Here is a 20,200-nt window from a genome sequence, read left to right on the forward strand (position 1 = left end):
CAGGCTGGTTGATGCAAGACTTAATAGAATCCTCTTTGAGCAGTTCAATCATTTTAACTGGGGTTTAAAAAGATTCATTTACTGTGAAGAAGCATCATATTTATAAAATCAAGTTAGAATGAGTGGTGCTTCTTTTTTGTTCAATCATTCCCAATTGAATGGACTTAAGTGTGCTTTTAAATTACCAGGTTGCATTTAGAGGGCAGATTGGAATCACATTTTCATCCATGTGACCAAGCAGGAACTGTGTTGGTAACTGCCTTAAAAGAATATGAGTGTAAGGCTGGTGTTTCTCAGTGTCATTTGGGCTCAACTTCTGGCTTGTGCCTGCACAAGCAGTTCTTGTGTCCGTGAAAGACCCTACAAATCCTCTGCAATCAATTGCATTCATTCAGTCAGATTCTGCTTTGGATGGTTCATGTCTAGTTTGCAGTAGGCTTCTTAAAGTCCTCTTCCAATTCCTGCTGAAGTCAGAAGAAGATTTTCTATCAGAAGGAACCCTGTAGCAATTCTTTTGTCTTTTAAAGCAGCCTACATGTTTGATAAAGCTCTGGAATATCTGTTACAAGAAGTTATTTGTGCCACTTTTAGGGATGCCCTAACAAATACTCAGTGATTTGCCTCAGGTCCCAGACTAAGTCATCATCAGAGTCATGGGAATGCAAGCCCAGGCTTTGACTTAGAGTAATTCTGTGTGTCACAAAGACTTTGTGCTTGCAGATGAATTCATGTTCACAAGAAAATAATGGCCCTCTTAAGTGGGTAAGAGGAAAATTTATTAGAAGGTAAAAGCTCTTTAAGGGAGAAGGATTGGTTCTTGTTCCAACTAAATGGTATATCAGGACTTTACATCAGCTGACCCAGGAGGAAAATTGCATTTATAGTTAGACTGAGTGTGGCACGCTACTTTTGTGTAGTATATTTCTGTAGTGAAATTAATTGCTTCATTTCTTGCTAGTCTGGTGGTTTGTCTGCAGACCTTTTGTGAATCTCATGCTGTTTCTGATGGTGGAGAACTGGAGGAATGCAGTTAATGAATAGAGATGGAGAAATTAGTTACTTGAGCAAAAAATAGTCCCAGAGTTTTTTGGGCTATTTTCCATACATTAGGGTCCCTCTGTGGCAAAGCAAGCAGATGTGAAGTCTGTCATGGCTCTCTCTGATCTATTGGTTTTGAATTCCAGAAGTTATTATTTGTTTATTAGTTTTGGACTGGGTCTTGGTTTGCTGTTTGTTTGGGGTTTATTAATGTGTTTTTGGGTCTTACCTATCTTGTCTTTTCTTTAACCTCCTCCCTACAACATACTTCTGGGATCATGATTTTTCATTACCTCTTAGTTAAGTGAGTCTCTCCCATTTGGTTCCTAGAAACTGATGGTTGCTTACATGTTCCAGCCATTTCCAGTCCACAGTGTGTGTGTATCCTGATTGTTTCTCACCTGAGATCTTTCTTACAATATTGCCCTTGGGATAGTGTTCTTTTTGTTAATCACAAGCAAGTGAAGATACTTACACTTGGCCCCAAACCTCCATATTTATGAGGAAACATTTCGCTTTTTTTCCTCTTTACCTGGAAGTTTCCAGCAATTTTACCTGTCAGTGTTCCTAACACAGGCCATAAATGACACGAAACTGTGACTATATTGCATGTAAATAGATGTCTGACTTTATTAAGGAAAGCCTTTGCATAGCTGTCCTGGGCATGGCTGGAATGGAGATAATTTCGTTCCTAGAAGCTGGTACAGTGCTGTGTTTTGGGTTTAGGATGAGGATAATGTTAGACTGCACCAACAGTGTTCAAGCTCAAGTGAAGTTTCACAGCACATAGGCTACACTGGGTTACATTTTCTCCTTCTCCTTGCCATGTTCTTGTTCTAGTTCCTGCAGCAGCTCACCAGTGCTTTGGCCCTGGCAGCACGGTGGTCTGCCCCGCACTGCTGCTTCTGAACACCTCTGCTTCAGTAAACTTTTATTTTCTTTCAAATACAGGGTTAATTTTAATGTTAATCAGTTAGTGATTTACCCTGCTGCCTCACAAACTGTTTTGTTAGGCAGATTGACAGGCTGCCGTGCCAATGTGATAAATATGGCCAGGAGACTCCTTTAAAAAGGCCTTTATTACCTGAGGGGTCGCGCACAGTGCCGCTGCTCCCACAGGACGATGCTGAGGAGGAGGAGGAGGAGTGCAGCAGGAGGATGCGTGCAGCTTTGACTCTCAGCAGAGCTGGGGCTTCCATCCTCAAGAGAGTCCTTAGGAAGATGATGTTGGCTCATAGTCCAGGGGTATCATCCAAGCTGAGCACTATTAAAGTTATGGTGGCAGGACAGAATCCGGCTCTGGTCAAGGGTGGGTAATTTAGTGTGGTTCTGGTGGGTTAAAGTCAAAGTTTATGTGCTGGTTTGTTGTTTTGAGAGGGTTCATATAGTACCCACAGCCTCTCATTTAAATTCAGTCTGGGTGCAAGTCCTCCTGGGAGCAGGGGAGCAGGGGAAGTGGTTCCCGACGGGAATCCAGGGTGAGATGGAAAGGGGTGCAAATACAGATTATGACGAGGAGAGATATAAATACAGGGTGAAATAGTAACACTTAATAGCAGCAACTAAAGGCAAGTCCTAGAACTCCAACATTCAATGTTTAACAACAGACCAACACTTCAAATTAAGACCCTATCAACTTTATTAACACTAACTAGCAATTACTTCTCTGAAAAGAGCTCTCATCTCCAGGATTTCATTTCTCACACCAAGAGGTAGAAATGTCAGGAAAGGAACAAAGAAGATAAAGGGATTTTTCACCAAACTGCTGTGTTGTGGAACTGTTTGCATGGAGAGAGAGTAGTGGGCTGTGCCATGTGTGCCTGGTGTCCCTTTCTGTCCTTGCTGCTGGGCCTACCTCCATTGCACTCCACTGAGCAATGGAGATCTTCCCCAAATATGCCTCAGGAAAATTAATCAAGATGTTCCCCATTTTTGCACTTGCAGCTATCATCACTTCTTGTAGTCTTAAAGCCATGTTTTTAGCTTGTTTTCAGTAAGAAGGCCAATATCCTTTGCCACTAGGGAGTGATTTGCTCTACAGAAAACATCCTCAGTACGTGATCACAAGTGCTGCTCAACAGTACAAGGTTGGTGATGTGTAAAGGCAAAGGGCTGAGAAGTCCAAAAATAGAAATATCCTTGGTTGTTACTCTGAGATAACTTTTAAATACTGCTTTTTCATATAATGATTTCTCTTTAAATTTGCATTAAAGCTTTAAATAGAGAGAAGTTTATTTTGCTCTTACCCATTTTGTGAATTAAGAGGAGACTATTTCTAGATTGAAGCCTGAAAGAAGAAGATTGTAAAGATTGACCAAATGTTGCTTCTTACAAGGTGAAACCAATGGTTTTCATAGCTCACACTTTCACTAAGACAAAAATAATTCCTTAGCAGTGCAAGTGTGGCATAAGCACTTGCCTAGCACCCTGTGTAACCAGCAGTGGCTTATCTGTGTGCATAGGATTATTCCTGAAGTTAATTTTGTTTTGCAAAGTACCTCACTGTGTCAACAATTTGAATCCCAAGATGACACAGACTAAAATTCTCTCTTTACAGGATTGTAATTCCAACAGGTTAAAAAAAGAAAGGCTCTATTGAGAACAAAATAAGTAATTGCCATGCCTCCAAATTCTGCCAGTCATGACACTACTGAGTTTTTTGGCTTGCTCTGGTTTCAGTCGCTCCTACATTGGAATAATTGTTTTCCCCTCTGTTCTTATGAATTCCTCAGCAGGTAATCTGCAGCTACAGCATGTATAATTATACATTACCAGTGAATCAGTTTTGTGGTTTTGCTATTTCTGGGGAGAGAACATTTTATTAGCTGCTCCCACAGGAAAGAAAAGTATTACAGGAGCAGCTAACATGGGACATCACTATACCCTACAAGGGTATAGTGATGAGGAGGCACTTGGAGATTTCTCACAAGTGTTTTTTCACCAACTGTGCATGTGTAGTTGCACATTACCAACTGGGAAGTAATATAGATATATTTATGTTTTATGAGAGGAAAGTGTTATTTATAGTGGTATGGGAAATAGTAAAACAGTTTAACTCAATATACACTTACACATCAATGGACTCAAGTGAGATGCAAGTTAATTAGTGAATTATTAGCCTCATGTTTAATGCTCTCCTGCACTTTCAAGTCTTAGTGTAATTGCCATTGTACCTTCTTATATTCCAAGTCTTCATGGCCTAAGCTGGGAAGATTCCATATTTGTGGCTTTCCTCTAGAATTTAATTTCATTGAGATATTTTAATATTGCAAGACTGATTTAGTAATCTAACAAAGATTAGAGGAAGACCAGTGAGGGAGAGCAAGGGGTTGTTGTGGTAGTACAGAAGTGAGTAGATGACTGAGATGGGTTCACCAGGATGGATCCAGCATGTTCAGGTCACAGGTGTGAAGGCCAGACACCTTTATGTGTGTGACAGCACCTTATGTTGTAAGGCAAGGGAGTGAGGCAAAAGACCAGCCTGACTGAACAGGGAATTCTTCAGGAGCTCTTGCCTCAGGCTTTAATAATACTGATAGAATTTGGGCTACTGTGCTGTGGAAAGGGACCTGGGGGTCCTGCTCGATGGCAAACTGAATGTGGGTCAGCAGTGCCCTGCAGCCAGGAGGGCCAGCCCTGTCCTGAGGCACAGCCAGGAGAGCCAGGCCTGTACTGAGGGCATCAGGCACGGCCAGGAGAGCCAGCCCTGTCCTGGGGACATCAGCACAGCCTCACCAGCTGGGCAAGAGAGGGGTTGTCCTGCTCTGCTCTGAGCTGGAGCAGCCTCACCTTGAGTGCTGGGGCAGTTTTGGGTGTTACTATATAAAAGAGACATTAAACTGTTAGAGAGCATCCAAAGAAGGGCAGTGAAGATGATGAAGGGTCTGGAGAGGAAGCTGTGTGAGGAGGGACTGAGGGCACTTGTTCTGTTCAGCCTGGGAGGAGACTGATGCTCACTGCAGTTACAATTTCCTTGTGAGGGGAAGAGGAGAAGCAGGCCTGACCTCTACTCTGACCAGCACCAGAACCCAAGGGAATGGCCTGAAGCTGAGTCAGGGGAGGTTTAGGTCGGATATTAGGAAAAGATGCTTCACAGGGGGTGGTTATTAATTGTTGTGGTGGTGGTGTGAGGGTTTCTAGGATGAGGTGAGACATTAATCTGACTCTATATATTTTAGAAGGTTGATTTATTATATTATGATGTTATGTTATATGATATGAAAATGATATATTAAAACTATACTAAAGAAAGAAAAAGAAGACAAGCAAAGGCAAGCAAAGAATGAATAATAAAAAACCCATGACTGACTAGAGTCTTGACACAGCTGGCTGTGATTGGTCATTAATTAAAAACAATTCACATGGCACCAATCAAAGATGCACCTGTTGGTAAGCAACCTCCAGACCACATTCCAAGCAATCAGATAATTATTGTTAACATTTCTTTTCTGAGGCTTCTCAGCTTCTCAGGAGAAAATCCTGGTGAAGGGATTTTTCATAAAATATAACCGTGACAACAGAGGGTGGCTGGGCACTGGAACAGGCTCCTCAGGGAAGTAGCCACCACACCGAGCCTGACAGAGTTGAGGAAGTGTTTGGACAATGCTCTCAGACACGTGGTGTGACTCTTGTGGTGTCCTGTGCAGGGCCAGTGATTGAACTTTGATGATCTTTGTGGGTCCCTCCCAACCCAGCATGTTGTATTCTATGATCAGGCTTTAGGCACAGTGCAAGATTAACAAGACTGATCAGGCTAAGTGTAGCTGTGGTAAGGAGAGAAAGGTAAAGCCATAAAAGATGGCCAGCACAGTACATTGCTCCATGAATGCTAAACCAGTGGCAATCCTGTTTTTCAATCTCCTTTTGTGCTTTTTAAGACAAAAAGTGATTTCTTTTACTTCCTATTGATAACATCAACTTGGCAACGCAGTGATTGATGTGTGGGTTATTATCTGTGCCTGGCAATGAGATGGACACACTTGGCAGAGAACTGAATGGGGCCATAAGTGACCCTTGCCATGTGTTACCTCCAAGTAACACAGGTGGAGAGTGGTTCCTGCAGTTCAAACCAGCAGCACACCATGCATAGTTTAACAGTACACTGTAACAGTTTCACAGCTCATGAAGATACATGCAAAATTAATCCCTGCAGAACAAAACAATTTAAAAAGTACATAATGAAGCAATTAGCTAAAAGAGGAAGAAAAGTAATGACAATTTAATTTGTGAAGAATCTTTACATGTATTAGGTTTTCAATAAGAGTGTTTTATGAAGGCACAATTAATGTAAAATGAGGCCTGTGAGGCAATTAATGATGACTTCAAAAGTTAGATTTAAGGGATAATTTACATATTAAAAATGAAGAGCAGCTCTAGTTATGTTAAAGTCTTTTATTTTTCTTTTAAAAAGCCTTTTAGATTGTGGGGGGGTGTTTTTGTAGGTTACTTAGAGTTTCACATTAATCTATCAGCTTGGTTATGAAAAAATCTATCAGCTTGGTTATTTATACAAATAAATAAGTTTACCTGAAAGTATGACAGGATTGTGTGATGATCAGACATATTTAATAAAGGTTAACTGAATTCAGTGGAGATATTACCTAAATAAATATTAACATATTCCATCCAGTGGGTATAGTTTCTAGCTCTGAAGAGGCAGATGCCCAACAAATGTGCACGACAATCCAAAAACTTCCAGGGTGTGATAGAAAAGCCACTGATGGCAACTAGAAATATAAACCTTGATTTCAGTGATCTTTGTGTCTGACAGCTCTCTCTGTCCTTTCTGCAGTCACCTGTCAAGATACCAAAATAAAAATGCAGATTCAAAATGATTATGGTATTAAATGAAAATAGCTTATTCATACTTGTCCATAAAACATCAGGCTCATTACTTTTATCAGTAAACAATTAATGGTAATGACAAAGGATGACAAGATTTGCAAGTAGTTTTTGCAATAAATTGTTCCCAAAAATATATTTCAAAGATACTGGTAACTAATTAGTTTGTATCCACAGTAGTAATTTATTTACACTAACTGTTTTTTTAACTTTGGGGCATCTTTAATGAGTACTTCTAATTTTGTAATTTGCAACCTTCACAGAAGCTAGAAATTACTTCAGCTTTTTGAGAAATCACTTAATTATTAAGAGGTTTTTGTTTGCAGTCCAAATGAGGTGATGGTATCAAACAAGGTCACATCAGCTCTTGGAGAAACTGCACGCTCTGTGTAAATTCAATGAATGCAGTGCATGCTAATCAACTGCTCGATGACTTGTAGGTTTTTTGTTTTGTTATTAGATTAAGGTTCTAGAACATAAAAAGAACACTCAGTGATTAAAGAGATAAAAAGAAACTTCTAATGAAGAAGTGTTATATCATTTTATAATGAAGTATAAATTAAATATTTGAGAAAGAGATCAACTTCAGAGTTGCAATTGTTTGGATTAAATATGCAAATTCAAATACATTTAAATGAAATTGGAGAGGATTTACTAAATAATGTAGGAAAGATGTTTTCCAGATGTGAATGGAATTTGCTTAAAAAAACTTGTTAGCAGATTGATTTTGGTATTTGTAATGAAGTGTGAGTGACACATGGCTCTGCAGTGCTGTGGGATGCCTGGTGGGAGCGAGTGAGGGCTGACAGGGGTTTCAGGACTTCAGAGGTTGCTCTGAGAAGCCACTTGGTGTGTTCCTGCCCCTGTAGCTGCCTCCCTTGTGCCATCCCCCTGCACTGCCCCATGCTCAGGTCCTGTCCCCCTCCAACATAGCTGAGCTGTTGTGCCACCACCTGTGTCCTCTCTGTGGTTTTAAGTTGCTCTCCTGACTCTCCCAGTGTGGAGCCCCTGTTTTCTGTTGCTCTGAGTTGCTGCTCGAACCTTGGTAAACAGAAATACTCACAGATTTAGGGCCACAGTTATAACGATGTGCCAATAAGCATTCAGTAAATTACCAGCACGAAGTGCTCAGAGTGCACAGATTGTTCACAAGCCACAACACCTGAAGATGCAAAAGAGAGTTTTCCCCTCCTTCCCCCCTCACCTCCTCTCCAATAGATTCTCTGTACTCATTTCATGTCCCTGTCATCTCTCCTTTGATTTGCTTAGTTTAGATCATGGGCTATGCTGATTTTAGTCTTTCAGCTCTGTAAGTGTTCACCTTGGCACTGCTGCTGTCCCTTTGGACCTAGAATTTTTTAATGGAATTTTGCTACCTAGCAATGAAGAAACAAGGAAAGTTTTCAAGAAGAGAAATCTCTCTAAGCCCTTCTTGGGGCTGTACCAAATATATGAACCTCCTCAGGAAATTCAAGAATAAAGAGCCCTTTCTCAGGCTGCCTTGGAAGGGAACATTGAAAATGCACTGAAGTGGTCTTAGAGCTCTTTGGAAGGGAAACTCCAGTTGCTGTGTTCTTTTCCTGAAAGACTGTTTTTGCAATGTAAGCCAGCAGGACCAGAACCTCAGGAAGTTCCTCCAGAGTAAAGCAAACGTTTTGCCTGAGACTCCAGCAATCATGGAAAGTACTCCCAAAGATACATTGACCACATTAATCAAAACTTTCAAAACTTTCTAAGGCAAAGTCTGAGGCCTGCTGGTACAGTTTTGCAATTGATGCTTTTACAGCGTGGCATGTGAATTGCTGTTTATTGTGTCACAGTGATGAAAGCATATGTTATTTTTTAAAACTGCATATGTATATTTCAAGATTTGGCAGGAAACTGAGATTTTTGCTGGTAATTTCCACTGCTTGCCTATCATAGGTAAATTACCTTCATGGGCAATAGGTAAAGTTGCTGAATTTCCTTTTAACCATGGTTTAGGAAATTAATCAAGTGTTTTCCTTGCAATTTGTACAAGTAAGTTAGTCATTAAGTATTACTGATTGCAGCCACGGTATGCTCAGAAATATAACATTTTACTTCAAACCATTCCATGTGGTTTGAAAAAGGTTTTGAAGCCTTTCAAACCACATGGTTTTCTTATCTTTAGACTTCTTGCTAAGGCCATGAGTGATAATTTGAAGAAGCTCTACTGATTTTTAACTTTTGCATGTGTTTATAGCCATCAAATAAAATAGCAGTACAGGAAAACTAGTACGGTGCTATTCAGTGTGGATAAAGCCTGAATAAAGATTGCTAATGACAGCAAAAAACAGCTGTAAAATCCACAGGGGAAGTGTGTGAAGCTGTGAGGAACTAACCCCTCAGTTGCTATTTCTTCTTGTCTACAGGAATTTTACTAGATGAAGACAGGCCACTCTAAAAGGCTTCTCAGCTTCCCTCTGAGTAGAGTCTTTGAGAAAATGTATTTCTTAGTATTAAAATACTAATTTTTAAAAAACCATAAAAATTGTATCTGACTGAAAGGTATTTGGTTAGAGTAATTAATTAGTCTTTTCTGTGCACTTCTGATGTGAGATTTATGCCACCTCAAGGTTTTCTCTTGAAAAACCATCCAGCTATCCACAATAGCTCCAACACAATGGTTAGAGCACCAGGGATTAATGTAAATGAGTGAAAGAGATGGGGGGAGGTAGGAGTGGTCAGATTCAAGTGGACATTGGGGCTAGAAGGGAAAGAAACTGCAAGAAATTCCATTATTTAAAATATAATCAGGGAAGAATTTAAAAGAAAACCTGATGTTTTTTGTAGCAATTAATTATATTTATTGTTTAGTATTCATACATGCAGTTCAGTGTAGTGTTTAGTGTATGAATAGCAAAGCCCTTCATTCCTTGGCTGGAGATTTTACATATTTTAGGCAGCTGGGGATCCTCACTTCCATGAGATTCCACAAGAGCATAATTTCATTTGAAAATCCTGCTTTAATGCCTGCTACCTGCATTTCTATTGTGTTTGTTTTTTTTTTAACAACTCACCGCTCCCTAAATACAATGGAACATTTGGATAAAAAAGAGATTTCTTGCTGGACTGTAATCCCACTGGCAAAGAACAGTGGGAGGGAGAAAGGACATTGGCTTGTCCCAGATGTGACCAGCTGAGCATGTCAGGATTGTACCTTCTGCCTTTTTAAAGCATTGCTTCTGCTTCCACTCAGCAAGGTTTCATAGCCTGTAACTAAGGTCATGCTCCTTGTTGAGTGCTGTAGCTAATTTTTGTGCATTTTAGGAAATTTTTGTCTGGAAATAATATGATTTTGAAATTGTTCAATGAAACTTAGCAGTTCTGTTTTGATAGGTAATTAATTGATTGAAATTAATTACTCTTTGAAAATAGAACAAAGACTGACAGTGTCTGGGAGAAAGGAGTGGCCACTGGAATTGATTAGTTGGTGTTTATTCAGGTGGTGGGTAATTTTTATTTGCAAACTCTGTTAAGGACTTGATCGTCTCAGGTTGTTTTTTGAAAACATCTCACTTCATTATTAAGTCAAATCATAGTTTCCTGGTAACTGAATCAACGCTGAAATTATACATGACACTGCTCTTCCAAATTTCAGTTCCTAGAAATTTGCTTGGAAATTCAGCTTATTGTAGACTGTGAACTTTTGGCTCAAGTTGCTGTCAAGACAGCATTGTGACCTAGCTCTGACAATCCCACAAAAGATTTGGTGTTCCCTTGCTGGCCTTGGCTCAAGGCCATCACTGCTTGGAATGAGCAGAGGCAGGACAGGGTACATAGTGCATGTGTATTGTGAATTGCCCTGTCCTGGGCTAAGTTATGACCATCTCTACATCTTCCTTGTCTTTTATGATACTAATTTAGGCAGTGTACAGTGAGTAACTCTGAAAGAATTTATAGCTGGATGTCCATGCTGTACTGAGAAATTACTTGGATTGAAAGCAGGCGTTGTGTGAGCACAGCCTGGTGGTACTTCACATTTAATCTCTATTAGGAGGTGTAGCTGGACCATTTATAATTGAATGTTTTCAAACTATTATTTTTGTTAGATTGCTAAACTGGATTCCCCACTTAATACGATATTTAGAAAGACAGGACACCAATTTTGTTTCCAGATTATTTATTTTTGTGGAAGATCAGTTGCATATTTATTTTTAAATATTTATGATCATCTCAGTTTTGCCCTGATTTTGATAATGGTTATGTTTATTTACTCTAATGGTCTTCCAGGTTGGTGACACAGAGATGTGCTGATGTCTTTTCATCTCCCTTTTTGACTGTACAGCAGGTTCATGGGTTAGCTCCCTTTCCACAGAGCTCTGAAAACCTGGGCTCTATCTCTTCTCCCAGCATATGTTGAATGCAATTAGGCACCAGTTCAGAAAAAAGCTTTGTAAACATTCTGAATTCATGCCACATTTTCTGGTCTCAGGAGCTGCCAAATGCCTAAATGCTGTATTCAAGCCAGATGTCTAAATATATAAAATGAATGACTGAACAAAGTGCCTCCTTAGCAGAGCATACGCCTATAGGGTGGACAGATCTGAGGGGCCTGAGATCAGCTCCAGAACAGAATGTTTTTCAAGCCCACATCCCTGGCCACCAGGAGGGAGACCAGAATATGACCCCCTGGATGAGGGTACAAGAAAGAAGCACCCTTGCTCCTCTCATGTTTTGCTCTCTCAGTGTATGAGGCACCAAGCCTCAGGAGTTTCTGCTGGCAGTTATCGTAAGGCAAAATCTGTCACTTCTCAGTGAGTACACCTGCCTCTGGGACACCCGGGTACTTGTTCAGCAGAATCAAACAGTTTGGGTACATCTGGTCTTTCACCTGAGCAGCATCCACTCAACCATGACGAATGGGCTGCCTTGATCTTGTTAGGAAGCTTACATGATACAAGATACACAGAAAAAGGGCTGCTATGTAAAATAACTCCTGTACTTCACTGATTCTTAAGTTTGCCAAAGTGGTTTTCTCTTTTGTTGAAAGCAGAAAGAGTAAATCAGAAATTAAAGCAGTAATTATGAATTAATATTGTGTACTTTAGCTCAGTTGTGGGAGTGGGCAAAATTGAAATCTAATTGAGCAGGTAGAGTAACCTACATAAAGAAGCTATAATAAGAGTAGTTTCTAATCAAATTGTTCACACAGCATTTTCATTAGGCACTCTCAGTCTTCATCTCTCCTCAAAAGGAGTAGATGTGGTCCCTTCTCAACCATGTTTAAAGTAAAGCATCAGGTGTATTTATATTCCTCATCTTCATGGGACTTGAAACTTCAGTGGCCTTAAAAAGCTGGTTGGCTTAGTTTCCCTATAATGACAACCTGCCTAGTTTATGATTCTGAGTAGTGCATGTATGGTCTGGTATGGACTGTGCAGAACCTCGGAGAAAAGTCTTGCAAGACTTAAAACTTGAACCAGGTGTTATTATTTTGAATTCCCTATAAATAATTTTATTAATAATCCTGAAATCAACTGAATGGATCCAGGCAGAGTGTGATGAGAGGCTACTGATACTGTAGAAACTCTGTAGTAAGGTGAAGTAGCAATAATAATTTATGATATGGCAAAGTAATAACCCTCCCCTCATAACCTCTTTGTAGTCCAAGAAGTTTTGAGTGGTTATTCTCCTTACTAACAATGAAGTAAAAAAATTTCAGTGTGTTTGCTGGAGGCCAGCAGTGCTGTAGGGAGCTGCCACTAGCAGAATGTCCTTTGCTTTTTCCCTGTTAGGTGTGGCAGTGTGGAGGAAGCGTTGAGGTTCTGCCTTGCTCCAGGATTGCCCACATCGAGCGAGCGCACAAACCGTACACGGAGGATCTGACTGCTCACGTCCGCAGAAACGCGCTCAGGGTGGCTGAGGTCTGGATGGATGAGTTTAAGAGCCATGTCTATATGGCCTGGAACATACCCCAGGAGGTGAGTCATAAAGATCTGAGCTTTAGCTTTAGATCCTTTTCCTTTTGGTTACTTGTCACAGTCATATTTTCTGGAAAAATCCCTTTGCCCAGGATTCTTCTCCTGGGAAGCTGAGAAGCCTTGGAGAAAAAGGAAAACAATAATTATCTCATTTGCTTCTCGTGTGTTTTGCTCCTGTGGAATGTGTTTGGAGATTGTTTATCCAACTGGTGATTGTTTCATTGGTTTCATGTGAATTATTTTGACTTATTGGCCAATCAGGGCCAAGCTGTGTTGAGGCTCTGGAAAGAGTCATGAGTTTTCATTATTACCTTTTTAGCCTTCTGTAAGTATCCTTTCTGTATTCTTTAGTTTAGTGTAGTATTGTTTAATATAATATAGTATCATAAAATAATAAATTAGCCTTCTGAGAACATGGAGTCAGATTCATCATTCCTTCCTTCATCTGGGCACCCCACAAATACAGTAGTTACTACCCTGAATTTTGATTTTTTTCTGGTATATATTTATATCTCACATACAGGCATAAGGTATATGCTCATACATACACAATTGCATATAAACATATATATGTAGTTGTGTCTTATTCTAGAATATTTTTTTTGTCTTTAGGTCCCTTAAAAATTAATTTTTTGTTGAGTTTATTCTCTTCATTGATGACTCTTCATGGATATTTTAAACTAGTAGCTGCAGAAATACAGGGGGGAAAAACCATCAAATTTCTACATTTCACATCTTAATTTGAATTTTAGTCTCCTGTTTACCAATGGTATTTAATCTGTGAACAGCTATGAGCTGAAGGGCTCAGAGCTAGAGGACTGTACTTACTCAGAATCTGGGTGATTGTTTCCACCTAGAGGCTGGGAAGCGTGGTTCTGTTGAATTTGGAGTTTAACTTAGTACAGCTCTCATCATTATAGCAAAAGCAAAGTCTGGACTTAAATAAAAGGGCAGATTAGTTTTTCTTTAATAAAATATCTCTAATTTGACAACAGTTCCAAGAAACTGGTTTTGCTGCAATTTCTGTGTCAATAAATAAAATGTGGTACTTCTTTAGTTTAATTAGAAGAAAATGTTAGAAACAAAAAATCAGCTAAATACATGAAAGCTGATGTTGGTTCAGCTGCTCTCAGTAGCTTCTTGCATCTCTTGTGATTAAAACTAGATAATTTTGGCAAAGTGGGGAAGTCATTGTCCTATTTTAGGTTGCAGCATTAGCCACATGATTTGCTATGACCATGAAAAAAAAATCCTCTATAACCTGATATAGGAAAGAACTTTTCTTAAAGTTCCATGTTCATGGAATCCAAACTGTCCTCTACATGTCCCTGCTTTAAATAGTTGCACAGAAGTCCATACAGGAATAAAGACATTTCTGCACAGGATAGGGTTACTTATTTTAGCTCAAAGCAATCCCAAATGAATTTTATTTGTGAATAGCCTGGTAGATTTACATTTCAGTTTCTATTTCATATTGTTAATTATTTTCTTGAAGACTGGTTCATCTTCATTGATTAATCCAAGTTTTAGTTTTTTGACTTGCAAACAGAACATTAACACAAAACTTAGAAATTCCTTTTGCTAACAAGGATGTACAGCACTATACACTGATTTGCATCATATTCATCCAGAGGTGATGGTGGTGTTGCTTAATCTTGTGCAAATTTGAGATCTGAATGCAATTAGAGATCAAATTCATAAAGGATGCAAAGGTAAGTTGCAGCTGGACAATTACAAGAGCAATTCTCTATCTAGAAGCTAATGAATACTGGTAATGGACTGTGTAGGTAATAGAAATGTATTTAGTTACAATAGTCAGGACTTTCCATGAAATATGTTATTCCAAAGTGTTAAACACGGGACCTGTTTAGTCTTTGGGCAATAATAATAATAATAATAATAATAATAATAATAATAATAATAATAATAATAATAATAATAACAATAGTAATAATAAAAAAAATCCAGAGGAGTGAGGTGCATGTTGCAGTGTGCTGTGACTGCCCTCTTGGGATCTCTGTGGGCTTCTCTCTGAAGTACTGAGGGCTTCAAATGGAGACCTCCACTGCCATGGTGACTTCTGCATCATTGACACTTGGATAAATAGATTCAGAAAAGCACTTGAAACCCAGAGGAAAGATTCTTCAAGTCCCAGAATCAGGAACTGTGCTTTGCATGTGTTCTGCCTGTGCTTCTGGTTTTGTTTGTTGGGTTTTTTTCCCCATCATATTCTCAGCTTTGGGGAACACACTCTCTTATTGGTGGTGATAAAGCCAGTGTGCTACGTGTGAGCTATTTTTCTTCTCCAGCAGCATGAAAGGATGTGATTACTGAGGCCCTTAATGCTCTTTCTTATACTGTGAGCTGTGAGGGAACAGGCACTGGTGCCTTCAGGGTTGCATGAGAAAGGATTTGAGAGGCAGTGGACCAATTTAGCACTTGATCCCAGGAAGCCTTGTTAATGCTTGAAGTGGAATGCTTGTGTGCTGACACCCTCCTTTTCCTTCACACAAGTGTCAGACACACTGGCAAGTGCAGCCAGAGTGGTGCATGAGTGGGATTTGTTCACAAGATCCATTGATTGTCTTTCAGCACACTACTGCATCTTTATTTAGTCATTTGCTGCAAAATTCAGAAAAAAATTGCCACTTTAGGAGTAGTTCCATATAAAGTTTGACAGATTATGTAGGGCTTGAGAAAGGGAATCACCATTTTTAAAATTGTTATGTCTAATTTGTGAATGCCAGATCACTGTTTCCTACTTTTTAGCATTCTTTGCCAATGTAGAAGTCAATTTTACTTTAGTTAGAAAATGCTTCCATAATAAAATATACTTGTTCCATATTAGCATTAATTCAGTGCTTTGGGATGCAGTCATTGTTTCAGCAGCTCAGAAATATAGATACTTACACAGATTCCTTTTTTCTTGTGTAACTAAGAAAATTCAGTGCTTTCAGTGTTTTTTTAAAATCTTGTCAAAATCTTTGGGATTTTCATGGCCCAGTAAAGGCTGTTGTTTAAGGAGATAGATTATAAGATTTCCCTATGAAAATGTATTTATCCTATGTTTTGCTCTGAGGCAGAATTCATTGAGCACAGCAAAATGTCTCATTTTACTTCCTGTCAAGAGCAGCCACAGATTTGCACTTAGATCCATCTCTAAAAATTTCTGCTGTGTGATTTTGATGTGATAAATTACTGATTTTTATATACAGGGCCTTTATGAAAGTCATGCTTTGTGATCTGCTCTTATGAAAAGTAGAAACTAGGTTAGCCAGAAATGTAAAAGAGAATAAAAATTATGGGAGAGAATATTCAGCAATTGCTTTTAACAAAAATAACAACTTCTCTTTCTACGTTACAAAAGAACTTTAATAAGTGCTATTTCAGAGAGGTGAGCAGAGCTCCCATTTTGCAGTTAAGCAGTAATCCAGACTTCAGAAATGGCCAGAAAGTGTCATACACTATTGATTAGGCCACAATGGGACACCAGCAATGTCCATGTTTCTAGGGCAACTTGCTACTTCCTGCTAATTCTTTTTGGATTTGGAAAGTGCCAGGAAATTAGAGAACATCAGTTATATTCATTGGAGACTGGATCTAAACCCCACTGGAGTCAACAGGAGTAGTGCCATTCACCAAAACTGCAGAATCACAGAATAAACTGAGTTGGCAGGGACCCATCAGGATCATCAAGCCCAACCCCTGGCCCTGCAGAGCACCATCTCCAAGAGCCAAACATCATTTTGACTATGACAATAAACACATTTTTGTTGTGGAGTGAGTCTGTTACCCACACATACTCCAGAAGTGCCCCAGTTAAATATGAAAGAAATAAACAGTTCACCATGGCAGGGTCTCTTCCACAGTCTGCTTTGGTGAATGGCACTACTCCTGTTGACTCCAGTGGGGTTTAGATCCAGTCTCCAATGAATATAACTGACGTTCTCTAATTTCCTGGCACTTTCCAAATCCAAAAAGAATTAGCAGGAAGTAGCAAGTTGCCCTAGAAACATGGACATTGCTGGTGTCCCATTGTGGCCTAATCAATAGTGTATGACACTTTCTGGCCATTTCTGAAGTCTGAATTACTGCTTGACTGCAAAATGGGAGCTCTGCTCACCTCTCTGAAATAGCACTTATTAAAGTTCTGGGTGTGTAGTTTACACAGAAGTGTATCACTGATGTCTCTACGGCTTTTTCTGCCCTTTGTTTCCTCTGCAGGACTCTGGAATTGATATTGGTGATATTTCAGAGAGGAAGGCCCTAAGGAAGAAGCTCCAGTGCAAGACCTTTAGGTGGTATCTTGTCAGTGTGTATCCAGAAATGAGAATGTACTCAGATACCGTCGCCTATGGGGTGGTAAGGATACTGTTTACATTTCCCATTGTACAAACATGGGGGAAAAAGGTGTATAGTGGAAGTAATTAATGAAGACAATGCCTGACTCAAGTAAAAGAATCAGATCAATTTACAATCATTAGTTAAATAATATGGTTAGTTGACAGAGACAGCTGCTCTGCTGTCATTTGTGCTGAGATGTCCTGAACATTACCTTCCTCCCTGTTTTTTTGTTGTTTGTTTGTTTGCTTCATGGTTTGCCTTCCACACAGAAATACTCAAGGTGTGATTTTGCAGACACATTGGAGCTGGCAGGTTTGTGGCAGCAGGGAATTCACAAAATAGACTCAGTATTTCAACTGCAACCTTCTTAAGATTGTAGCCAAATCTTAATTTAGAATCATGGAGTCATTTAGGATGGAAAGACCTTTAATATCATCAAATCCAACTGTTAAGGGCTGATGCTTTCTCTTATTAGACTTAGCCATTTAAGGGAAATCCTGATCCACCCCAGAACAGGTATCACAATCAAAGACTAACATTCCAAGTTAACCAAATCTCACATACCTAACCCATGTAGAAAGCACCACTAGAGAGGTTCAAGAATCACGTTGCATCCAACAGAAAGGGCAGCTAAATCCATGCATTGTGGGCTCATCATTCCTTGTGGGACAGTAGTGCCCTTGTCTGTGTTGCAATCAAGCTTGAGTTGCATGGTGCTAATTAGGGCAGAAGCAATTCTTGCCCCTCAGACACTGACAGGGCCCCAAACAGAGAGAGCAGGTGTGCATGGCATGGAAGATGAGCAGAGTAAATTAAAACAGGCCCATAATAAGGGAGTAGACCAAGGATGTAGGGCTACTATGTGAAAATGACCTTTTCACATTCTCTTCCACTGTCATTTTCACAAAAATTGATTCCTTTGAATTAATTTTTTTCTTTTTGTAAGACAATCCTAATTAGAAAATGTGAGAGCAGATCATGCAAGTGAATGGTTTGTCTTCAGAAAACTGATCTGTGCAGTGGGCCAGTATGGCTCTGTAAGAGCTCTGAGGGTGCCACAGAGCAGCTGCTGTGTTTCGGCAAATGAAGGGATGCTACATCTTGTGAAGTTCCATGGCCCCTGTGATAATAGCTTAAAATAACCATGCTGGCTTTTCATACAGTCATACAAGAAAAGCACTTCCAGCAAAGGTTTAGGTCATTGCTAAATGCATGACTTAATGGTTACCTCCCAAATTAGTTCAGAACAATGCCAAAATCACACCTGTGTGCAAGGAGCCTCTGCCACACACCATGGAATTGCCCTCAGTGATGCTGTGATCCAATAAAGTGTGGAATATCCTGAGGAGAAGGAGGCATAGCAGCTAAGTAGTGCATGGTTCTGCTTGTAGGTGGCTCTGGACAAAAAGTCTTTTCAGGTAGAAGTGATACAATATAAATAAAGGATGGGTTGTGGACGAGCTAAAGTACTCATCTTGGGATCATCTTCACATTGTGCAAGTCAAAAGGAAAATCATTAACAGTGGTTTTATACTCTTCTGAGAGATTTTCATCAACCAGAAAGAGTAAGAACAGTTTTTTACAGAAATACTGAGCACAGTGGTCAGCCTGGAGAACAGAAGGCTTCAGGGAGACCTTAGAGCAACCTTCCAGTACCTAAAGAGGGCCAAAGGGAGCTGGAGAGGGACTTTTCACAAGGATGTATAGTGGCAGGACAAGAGGGAATGGCACTGAACTGAACAAAGGCAGGGTTAAATTAGATATTTGGAAGAAATTCTTTAAGGGTGGTGAGGCACTGGAAGAGGTTGCCCAGAGAGATCATGAACTCTTTGTCCCTGGAGATATTTGAGACCAGGGTGGATGGGTCTTTGAGTAACCTGGTCTAGTGGAAGGGGGTTGGAATGAGATAATCTTTAATGTGTCTTCTGACCTGTCTTGGTTTACAAGACAGATGTCTGCTAGGGAAGGCAGAAAGCCTCCCTTGGAATGGAAAATGAAAACCCCCTCCCTCCCTCCCTCCGAATTACTATAATTTTGAAATTAAAGGGGCTCTCAGGCAAAGATATGGGAATAGGAATAACAGTTCTTTACTATTATCTATATCAAGGCAAAACAAAACAATAACTGTGGCCTTAACAACAAACAGAACCAAGCCTTGACTGCAGGCACTCTCCCCTTTGTTGTTCACAGCCAGCAGGAATGTGAGAAATAGCTACTCACTTTTCATAGTTTAGGAAGGCTTATCAAAAGTGCCACAGAAGACTGAATAAAGAAAAAAGGTTACGGTGCTGGGAGCAAAAGATTTTTCCCCGCCATGTGCTCAGCCCCCTCACAATGGAGGTTTTCCCTTTTTAACCCTTTTACCCCTCCCAAAGTTCTGTTCATCAACCCCTTCTTCACTGTCCAGTGGTGGAGATCTCTTCCTCAAATCCTGATTGGAGATCAGGTGTCCCATAGTGATGACAAGCCAGCCCTCCCAGATGTCCCAACTCCAGCTGCCCCCTGATAAGGGGGTACAGCATAACTATAAATCTATAAAACTTTTCTTAGCCTATATACATGCTATTTGTCCATTAATTGTGAGAGCCAATCATCGCATTACTCATCTATCACAGGAATGAACAGAAATCTTGGGCTGGTGGGCGAGGAGGATCAGCAGCGGAAGGTGGAACTGCAGGGACATGTGGGCCAGGCTCAGGGTGCGGCTGTGGCGTGCAGAAATCCACAGCAGTACCCAACAAACAGCAGGCAGTCCTGGTTTAGGGCAAATTTGGGAGAAAACCTCCAAAAGGGGCCCCTCCAGAAAGCAAACCCACATGTCCCCTCCCCCCAGCCAGTTCGGGAAGGATTCCTTGGAGAGAAGTGGAAAGAACCTGTTTATTTAACAGGCACAGCACCCCCAGCACACAAAATGAACAATACCAGATGACACCACTCTGTCACTGCTCTGAAAAAGATGACAACTTCAGAAAGTCTCTCTTGGGGGTGGTCGCTCTGTTCTCAGTCCCTCCTGTGCTGGGGCAGCTGCTGCA

At 40.1% G+C, this 20,200-nt stretch overlaps 1 protein-coding gene across 2 annotated transcripts in view; it reads left to right on the top strand.

The window, feature by feature from the left end:
* Nucleotides 1-20,200, top strand: part of GALNT18 (polypeptide N-acetylgalactosaminyltransferase 18) — a 232,945-nt gene that overhangs the window by 150,994 nt on the left and 61,751 nt on the right. For both annotated transcript variants that reach the window (XM_071456589.1, XM_071456590.1), the window contains exons 8-9: nt 12,639-12,824; nt 17,049-17,186. In XM_071456589.1, the coding sequence (XP_071312690.1) occupies nt 12,639-12,824; nt 17,049-17,186 (324 nt within the window). The remainder of the gene's footprint in view (nt 1-12,638; nt 12,825-17,048; nt 17,187-20,200) is intronic.

This window comes from Agelaius tricolor, unplaced genomic scaffold (assembly GCF_023055355.1).
Source record: "Agelaius tricolor isolate 1412-34295 unplaced genomic scaffold, bAgeTri1.0.p SCAF_62, whole genome shotgun sequence".
In the NCBI taxonomy this organism is placed as follows: domain Eukaryota; kingdom Metazoa; phylum Chordata; class Aves; order Passeriformes; family Icteridae; genus Agelaius; species Agelaius tricolor.